The sequence below is a fragment of the Nansenia antarctica genome (assembly GCF_963989245.1).
Source record: "Nansenia antarctica genome assembly, contig: SCAFFOLD_127, whole genome shotgun sequence".
In the NCBI taxonomy this organism is placed as follows: Eukaryota; Metazoa; Chordata; class Actinopteri; order Argentiniformes; family Microstomatidae; genus Nansenia; species Nansenia antarctica.
Window position 1 is genome coordinate 150,967 of NW_027662418.1, and position 10,284 is coordinate 161,250.

A 10,284-nucleotide genomic window follows, 5' to 3' on the forward strand; every position below is an offset into this window, starting at 1 on the left:
TTGTTTGTCTCATTTGGTAGAATCCTTTGTTTTCTGATACAGTGGAAGAGTGCACACATTGGTTCAACCTTCCTGGTGTTGGCTGAAGAGGTGACCACAGTCGAGACATTTTAGCCTGTTTCTTTTGTTCTGTTGAAGCTAAACTATGGGATATTTAAATACAGCTGGTTGGTAAATTTGACTCTGGGTTACTTGTTGCAGTGGTGAATTGAGTTACAGTGTAGTGGTATTTTATGTTTCTGCAATCTCATCTCAGGGTACATTGTGGAACTTTTTCATATTATTCTGTAGAATGTATTAATGCTTACCTCATGGTGCAAAACATTGAAATGGATGTGTCTGTGAGAATGCTGTTGTGAAATGTCATATCATTTTGATAATGTCACTTTAAAGATACATTATAGAACCTATGTTGTTAATTTTTTACATCAAAATTTGCCTCAAATGTTGATTGTATGGTTCATGATATGTTCATCGATTTATTTTATCATTAGAGAAGAAATATCAAATCTAGATTTTCTATCTAGGCTAATGCTGGATCGTATTGTGTGTGGTGTGCTCCGATATACGACCACAAGCATAAAGATCTGTTCTCCGACAGTCTGGAGTCTCGTCCCCCAAGCCAGAAATCTCGCGTGATCAGGGTAGTAGTACCCTGACTGACCTGTAGAGGCAGCCATGTGCGACAGGAGAAATAAAGTGCAGAAGAACGAAAAGAAGAAGACGCGTCAGTTAGCTCGCTTCTTGATTGGCTACATTCCATTCCACGTCACAATCGGACTCGGGTGTTGTCAATTTCACCCACACACATGAGGATTTATGGGCGTAAATATTGAACACGTTTAATATTTACGATTGTCGGCCCGACCATTTTCCGAGCAGATTGTCGGGAGAAATGGACTCTTAACACACCTCACACCACAGGATAATCTTGTAGGATTATCTTTAGAGCCTTCCGATAATCGGGCGTTTTCTCTCTTTGGTCGGAAGGGCCCAAATCGGCCAGATTATCTTTGTGTGTACCCGGCTTTAGTAATCGTCTTCTCAAAAGGTAACAAAGAATAATCCAAAAGGTTTCCCAAACGTTTGCACAGGGCCCTTTCACTTTTTTATTATTTAAAAAATGAAAATAAAAAGAAACCTTGCTTTAACATTTGCAGAAAGGTGTCATGTTTGTAGCATTTAGTGTTCAGGTTTGCTTTCAATCACATGGAGATTAATTGTAACAGACATTAAAACCAGGGGTGGCCAGATTTTTGCGCCCCACTGTATAAAACGTTTCTAAATGGTGAGTACACAAATATGTACACAAATAAAAACGAAGAATCCTTAAACCTGATAGTAATTTGTCTTAAAATCCAAACTCTAGTATAGAACCAAAAGAAGAGAACTGTCCCAATAGCTATGCAAAGCACTGGTTCAAACAATCATTCTGGTGTACTGATACTAAAAATATATATTTACAATAAACACGTTTGTCATCATTCAATTGATCAATTATCAGAAATAAAGTAAAAAGGTATGAAAATGTGCTTTCAACTGGTGCTTTAAATGCAGTAATTATGTTAGACACAACCCAAAACGAGGGGTTACAAAAACAAAACAGGAACATTTGGAACTGATAAAACTTTTATTTCACTTTAAATTGTCTTTTACACTTTCCTGATTATAACATGTAAGGTGAAACTAGAACTGTTTTAAAAGACATACACAAATCTAGTATTACGTCAATAACCAGGGTAGTTTCTTTTTTTTCATTTTATGTTTTTTAAGCTATTCTAAATTTTCACAACCACGTGCGCGCTAAGCAATAAAACCGTCACAGAAGCAAACTTTAGGCAGAATACTGGTCAGTAAAAACAAAGCAATTGGAGATACCAGATATACAGACAGGCTCGGTTCCACATTCACTACTGCATTTTTTGTCAAGCGTAGAATAACTGCCATTTGTTCAGCTAAGGGGGAGATTTTTCTTCAGTGCATGAAACATTGTCTTCAGCGAGACAGACTGAGACAGATGACTTCTACACCTAAGTGGAATGTTATGGTGATGACAAGGTATTGTGACACTGAGTGAATTCAGCTACCTCTAACAAGGTCTACTCTACTCCCAAAATCTAACCCATCCACTGACCTGCATACAAACTACAAGATGGTCCCCTCTGACAAGACCCAGTCTAGAGATATACACAACAAACAACTGCACCAGTGCTTTCTCTGACTCTACAACAGAAAACCTCTTACACAGCTTCCATTGGGGAGGGGGGAACTTGCCTACATAGCTCTGTATGGGCAAAAAAAAGCATGCATTCTCTTGGAAATCATTACATGGAGGAAACCTCTAAACTTTAGGACTGGTCAGTTTGGACTGTCAGCATAAGGCCTTCAAGATAGGCTTGAAAAACCAGATCTAGAAAAAGGTTCAACGTAACGGCTTCAAGGTGTTTCTTTGCAAGCAAGGTTAACAACATTTACATTTAAGACAGATTTATATTTACCTCTAAAAATGTTTACAATTTTACAGTTTTTGAATGAAAAAGTGAGTCATCATTATGCAAAGCAAAAAAAAAAGAAAAAGATTAAAAAAGGGAGGGAAAAAACAACATTTAAGAACAAACGAGGATCATTGTACTGATGTCAAACAGCACCTGTATGTCAACTGTTCTAGGACAGCACACTAGGATCATGCTCCAGTTTGCTCATAAAAGGTCTATCTTCTTACGGTTAGATTCTGATGGAATGTTTTTTTTTTCTTCTTTTAGAACTGGACAGATGTGGAATGGCAAAACCTAGGGTCCCTTTTATTCATTTTAGTTCCATATGCAAAAATAAAACAATGAACGATAACACAGCAATATGTATGTTAGTCAGTGTCACAATACAGCCTGTTAGACCATTCTGTATGAGGCCACAGCAGAATTGCACTGCTACTCAAAACCACACAGTCCTGAATTTTAACGACCAGAATTTGAATCCATTTGTCATAAATGTGGAGAAAAACTAAGCATCACAGTGTTTGTTGAAAATAAACGGACAGTTTAATAACTTTTTTTTTTTTTTTTTTTTTTAATAAAACCAGCAATCGCCAGTACACTAGGAAAGCAAAAAGAGGGATACTATAAATGCATAACTTGCTAGGTGAAAGAACATATATCTTTTGAAATGTTAGAAGGGGGGTCAAAGAGAGGGATTAGGGGGGGGGGGGAATGGGCCTTGCTACTCAACCGGGTAAATTTTCTTTTTAAAATCCTCCCCAACAAGTTTGGGCTTGCAAATGATTGAGCGTTTACCCTGTTGCCTCGGAGTTATCTGAGAAAAGGGCACAACTGGTAGGTCAGGTACAATTCATGCTGCTTGTCATACAGAAGGGGAGGGGCTGGATGGAGAAGGGGGATGTATGGGCTGTATATGTGTGAGAGAGAGAGACAGAGAGAGACAGAGAGAGAGAGAGAGAGAGAGAGAGAGAGAGAGAGAGAGAGAGAGAGAGAGAGAGAGAAAGAGAGAGAAGAGAAGTGGGGTGGATTAACAGTGAAGTGCAACGCCTTTTAGTTCTCTCCTTCGCCGGCATCCCCCTCGTCACCCTGGTTTTCTGATGTCCACAGCTGCAGAAAGAGAAGAAAGCGGATGTTAGTGGCTTCATCTACTCGATTCACAGTGTAGCTAACGCTAATGCACTTAAAACAGTGTAAGCAAGAGGAGCACTCACAGTGAGGTTGTCCCTTAGTAGCTGCATGATCAGGGTGCTGTCTTTGTAAGAGTCCTCGTTCAAGGTGTCAAGCTCAGCGATCGCCTCGTCGAAAGCCTGGAGGCAAAAGCAAGGTCAATACGGGCAATGATTCATTCAGCCCCCAAATAACACACACAGACACCACTTCTAACAACACGCTTTTAAAACATCCCGTCCCGCTAAAAAAGAAAAAAAAGTATGCTTCAAATAACAAAGCCACAACACACGCCGTCTATTTCCGTTATTCTGTCTGGGTGAACGACAGCAGTGCGGGCGCTAATGAGCAGGGCTGGGTCACCCAGTAGAACAGAGTAGGGGTGTTTGCACTGCCTATTGATTTAGAGTCGCCTGCTGTAACATGCACATGATGCGGTGTGATGGCAGGCTGTGTGTGTGTGTGTGCGTGCGCGTATGAGAGCGAGTGATGGGTGTGTACCGTCTTTGCCAAACTGCAGGCCTGCTCTGGGGAGTTGAGGATCTCGTAGTAGAAGACAGAGAAGTTGAGGGCCAGGCCCAGCCTGATGGGGTGTGTGGGCTGCATGTCCTTCTTGCTGATGTCGAAGGCCTCCTGGTAGGCCTGCTGGGAGTTCTCCACTGTGGCTGAGGGGAGGGATCAAACAGAGGAGGGTGGGAGGGGGGCAATACAAAAATAATGGAGGCATTAACCCGCACGCCTTGGTTAGATAGTTACTAACTCTGTCCAGCAAAACCCTAGGGCCTTCTCCCTAGACACGTGGCACGAGGCCTACATCTAACATGGCTGAGTGAGTATAAGCAAGTTATTTGTTGTAGCTTCACCATGTCCTCTTATACCCATCTAATCCTTTCAGATCTACACAAGTGTCCAGGGACGAAGGGGTGTTTCTGCACAGGGCCTGAGTTTACCTTCACAGGACGGCTTCAGATTAACATTCAGAGTAAAAGTATTGTAGAAAAACAAGACAATGTATCCAATACCAGGCTGCTATGATACCGTTAAAATTCAATGCATCAGAAAAGTTAAATGAATGTTTCGCTCATTTCCATGATAATAAGAGGCTAGATAACGATTGACGATATGGGCCTGCAGTCTCTTGGCAACAGTGTGACTCAGTCTCCCCACAGGACAGACCTACTCCATTCTGTTCTGTTCACTTACTCTTCTTTGAGTCTCCAGACGCCACCTCGGACAGGTATCTGTAGTAGTCTCCTTTCATTTTGAGGTAGAAGACCTTGCTTTCGGCCTGAGACGCGTTGGCGATTAGGAAGTTATCGAGGAGTCCCTAAAAGAGAGAAAAGAGGGGTTAGTAGGAGTCAACACTTGTTTCATTTCACCTGGCCGCAACGAAAAGGCTAAAACAAATAATGACATACAAGCCGTGTTCCGGAACCTAAGTTGGGGTCATATTCCATACAACCCAAACCAAGCAAGGGCATGAAATCCAAGCTAATTCATATCAACTCAAACAAGTGCAGAATACGTAAATAGTGAATTTCCCTGTCACAATCCCCACCATCCAATTCAATTCCTTGACTGCCCTGAAATGTCAATTAACACGACAGGTCCCTTTGCCTCTGCGCCAGGGAACATCTTTAAGAGATAAGCGGGGCCTCCACAGGGACTAGCCACAGCGGCGGTGGACCCTCTGTCTGTCTGTCTGTGTCTGTCTGTGTCTCTCTCTCTCTCTCTCTCTCTCACCAAAACGTCGTTGCAGATGTCCTGCAGTTCGGCCTCGATCTTCTCGCGGTACTCGCGGGCCATCTGCTGCTTCTTCTCGTTGCCCTCGGTCTTCTGCTCGATGCTGGAGATGACGCGCCAGGATGAGCGTCGCGCCCCCACCACGTTCTTGTAGGCCACCGACAGCAGGTTGCGCTCCTCGTTGGACAGCTCCAGGCCCTGCTCTGTCACCGCCTTCATCGCCGCCGCCATGTCGTCGTAGCGCTCGGCCTGCTCGGCCAGCTTAGCCTTCTGTACCAGGTCGTTCTTGTCCATGGCGAGGCTGCAGGGGGGAGAAAAAGAGGCGGGACGGGTCGTTACGACGGTCGTCAGAGAGCTAGGACTCATAACAGTGCATCTCAAAATGAAGTGATGACCTCTCCCTGTTATGTTTAGATGGAGAGGAGACATGGCCAATTTAGATTAAACCCTATCAGTATCATGACGACAGTTCGTAAGGCTGTTAAGAGTTTGAAGACATTCCATAACAACACGAGGCCACAGAGTGCTATTGGTCTCTGGACATGCCGTTGGAGTAGTCTTTAATCAGTTTATTAACCATTACTCACATCATTTTGAGTCACAAATGAGGCACTCCTTGGCGTAGAGAGGAACATGTGCTAATATTGGTATGTTTTCCAGTACCCCATTCTGGTCTAGCACATAACACATCTTATCACTGCTTAATAGAAACAAAAGAGCTTTGAAAATAAAAAGACAGACTTCACACATAAGAATTCTTCACAGAAGAATTTTTAGTACCAGGAAATGTTTTCTTTCAAGTTGTTCTTCCCACAGGCCAAAGAGTTGAAACATGAATTGATGTACTTTGTTCATCATTTTCATACACAAATACACAATATGTTGTGGCACTGCATAGTGGGGCCCTGAAATCCAACTTTGTTCTAGTTTCAACCATTGTGGCAGTAAGTCACCTCTCCCATGTGTTAGTGCCTGATGCTGAATAAAGAAAACCTGTAATCATCTGAGGTAAACTAAAATGTAAGAACATATGCTCCTTTATCGTATCAAATACATTGAGGACTTGTTCAACATTCTGATGATTAAATACAAGTGCAGTGTGTTTCAATGACAATTTGGATTTACAAAACACGGGTACCTTGCTGCTGGCGTACTTTTGAACTCGCGACCTAGGCTTTATCTGGCTTATGAGGGCATGACGGATGACTTGTCTAGATGCTCGTTCATAAACTCCATGCTATGACTTCATCTGAACATTTCAGCGACAACGCCCCGGGGCAGTCAAGCAGCACGTTGCATGAACTCATCCGTGTGGCCTTGTTGTCTGACGTCATCTACGTGCCGTGATTAAAAGGCCAGACTTGCTCTTTCTGACCGTCACTAGCGGTCAGTTTGAACGGAATAGCCTGTGGACTAACGTTATCCATATTGTAAACTAAATACCAAGGTTATAATGCCCAAGTGAATACATCCACTGTGTATTAGTAACCCGCAGTAACCCGCAGCTGGGACATATTTCCAGATCCCAGAACGAGCCAGGCTGTCTGAGTTGACATGATCGACACATTCAACACATGACACCCGCGTTGTCCATACATACATACATCTACAGATCCCTGCAGAGAAAACAATCGCAACGACCATAGACGATTCATGTTCCATTACAGTTAAGCCGTCAGAATACTGCAGCATTGCGCTCTAAAGGCGGGCAGCCCCATCGCTACAGCGCTAGCCTGCTAGATCCCAGCTCCTAGAAGATGTAGGTAGGCTAGCGACGCCCTCTCTCTCTCTGGCGCATTCCCTGGCGGAGTGTTAAGATGGAGCTATGATACCATTAGATACCATTAGCTTACGAGCTACCCACCCGTCAAAGCTGACCTAAGATAATAACTCGCTAGAAGTACACTGTATTTACCAGCATACATCTGAATGAGTAGCTAATGTACATGTTACATGTTATTGATCACGCATCGCAGAGGCCTTACACACTGCAGTCCCACCAGCTGTACACTGGCTAGAGGTAGCGTGATAGCATTAGCATTAGCTTGCTAGCACTGGCTAAGATTGTAGATCTCACGACGCCCAGACAGACAGGGATGTTAGCCTGTCAACATGGCCCTACGTCTGCTTCACTGTCTACACACTGTCTACACACTGTCACCTGAGAGCAGTTTGGTTTGATAATGACTCATATTTTTTATGCGATATCTCCCCTCTGATTTCAGATCTAATATCACTCGTAGCCTGTGAGCCTGTGAGGGTTAGCCTCCTAGCTTGTATACCCATACCCTAGCTCGCTGTTCAGTCCCACGTCTGGCCTAGGTCTTGTACCCAGCCCCAAACCACAATAGGCACCTTCCGCCATAGAGAGCGAATAGGGCCATTTGAGGGTTGTTATTAGCCCCAAAACCATCTGTTCCACCAAGGAGATAACACTAGAATGGATCTGATGCCGGTGAACTCACATTTAGGATGGATTTAGAATCCTGCTTGTTCTGTCTGTGAACGATGGGATGTCCTCCGTTCGCTGCTCGGGAGATTCAGGGCAGTACCACTTCCGCTTGCGCTGACACTTCCGCTTCCTCTATACCCCACCCCTCCCCCCGCCAGTATCGATGGTAACCACACCCCGGGGTTTCCTAAGCATTTTACAGGGTCTTTGACGTCATAAAGACCATGGTAACCAGTAACCACTATACGATGACGTAAGTGATCACCATAGTTACTGTTTCCAAGTGGTTGCTGACAGATCTATGTTAGTTCATGCCACATTACATCTAGGATACATTCATCTAATAATGATTCAAATCACGTTTTGCAGTCTATAACACTGAAAACATGACTTCTGCTTTACTGCTACAGTTTACTACTACTCATTCTACAACTACTACAAGGTCCCCAACTAATAATAGTTATATACAACTGTACTAACAAGCTACTACCTGGAAAGAGTTCAACAACTCTCCTTCATGTCATTTTGTCTCTCTGCTGCATTCTTGTCCAAGCAAACTACATTATGTTGTGTTTGTCCAGGTGTTTGTCCATGCTTTAAAAAGACATTATCTGATGAGTTTGGGATCTATATACAGTTAGGTCCGGAAGTATTTGGACAGATTGATTGATTGATTGAAAACTTTATTAGAAGATTTGCAGAAGTAGGTACATGAAAGTACATATTACATACAAGGTCAACTAACTGGATAAAAACCCAAGAAAGCCACTGGCTTATTTCAATTGGGGTCCTTGATAGTGACACAATTTCCATAATTGTGGCTCTGTAGGCTATGCCACCACAATGGATTTGGAATGAAACAATCAAGATGTAATTGAAGTGCAGGCTTTCAGATATAATTCAAGGGGTTGAACAAAAATATTGTATGAAACGTTTAGGAATTGCAACCATTTTTATACACAGTCCCCTATTTTCAGGAGCTCAAAATTAATTGGACAAATTAACATAATCATAAATAAAATGTTCATTTTTAATACTTTGTCGAGAATCCTTTGCAGGCAATGACTGCCTGAAGTCTGGAACACATGGACATCACCAAATGCTGGGTTTCCTCCTTTGTGATGCTTTGCCAGGCCTTTACTGCAGCAGTGTTCAGTTGTTGTTTGTTCGTGGGTCTTTCTGCCTTTAGTTTTGTCTTCAGCAAGTGAAATGCATGCTTGATTGGGTTGAGATCAGGCGATTGACTCTGGCCATTGCAGAATATTCCACTTCTTTGCCCTAAAAAAGTCCTGGGTTGCTTACGCAGTATGTTTTGGGTCATTGTCCATCTGTATTGTGAAGCACCATCCAATCAACTTTGCTGAATTTGTCTGAATCTGAGCAGACAGAATATCCCTAAACACTTCACTTCATTCATCTGTCTGCTTCTGTCTTCTGTCACATCATCAATAAACACTAGTGACCCAGTGCCATTGGAAGCCATGTCTATGTCATCACACCGCCTCCACGTTTTTTTTACCAATGATGTGGTAATCGTCGGATCATGAGCCGTTCCATGAGCTGTTGATCTTAGTTTCATCTATCCAAAGAATGCTGTTCCAGAACAGGGCTGGCTTTTTAAAAAGTTTTTTGTCAAAGTCTAATCTGGCCTTTCTATTCTTGAGGCTTATGAATGGCTTGCACCTTGTGGCGAACCCTCTGTATTTGCTTGTGTGAAGTCTTCTTTTATGGTACACTTGGATAATGATTATGCCAACCTCCTGGAGACTGTTCTTCACTTGGCTGGATGTTGTGATGGGGTTTTCCTTTACCATGTAAAGTGATCATACTGTGATCATCCACCACTCTTGTCTTCCATGGACGTCCAGACCTTTTTGTGGTGCCGAGCTCACCAGTGCGTTCTTTTTTTCTCAGAATGTACCAAACTGTTAATTTGGCCACTATTAATTTGCAGCCTAAGGATGGCCTGTTTCACTTGCATTGAGAGCTCTGTTGACGACAACGCATGTTGTGCGTATACAGCAACAGCTTCCAAATGCAAATGCTACACTTGGAATCAACTCAGACCTTTTACCTGCTTAATTGATCAAGAAATAATGAAGGAATAGCCCACACTGGCCCATGAAACAGCTTTTGAGTCAATTGTCCAATTACTTTTGGTCACTTGAAAAAGAGGGAGCTACATATTAAAGAGCTGTAATTCATAAACCCTTCCTTCAATTTGGATGTGAATACCCTTACCCTAAAGCTGAGAGTCTGCACTTTAAGCCCATATTCATTATATGACTGTAACTTGAAGATGTTTTGGTAAACAGCTAAAATAACACAAATTCTGTCTGTGTCCAAATAAATATGGACCTAACTATATGTATTGAGCTCACTAAGCTCACCCAGTTGCACTCCAAAGTGTGATTGACCAAGATGTAT

General features: G+C 42.7%; 1 protein-coding gene across 1 annotated transcript; it reads right to left on the reverse strand.

The window, feature by feature from the left end:
- Positions 1–3,015: 3,015 nt before the first annotated feature.
- Positions 3,016–7,966, reverse strand: LOC308175649 (14-3-3 protein beta/alpha-1). Its single transcript, XM_080551277.1, has 6 exons — positions 7,871–7,966; positions 5,406–5,706; positions 4,866–4,989; positions 4,164–4,327; positions 3,707–3,802; positions 3,016–3,602 (listed from the first exon to the last, which is right to left on the reverse strand). The coding sequence occupies exons 2-6, from the start codon at positions 5,697–5,699 to the stop codon at positions 3,546–3,548; spliced, it is 735 nt and encodes a 244-aa protein (XP_080407403.1). The 5' UTR covers positions 5,700–5,706; positions 7,871–7,966; the 3' UTR covers positions 3,016–3,545.
- Positions 7,967–10,284: the final 2,318 nt, after the last annotated feature.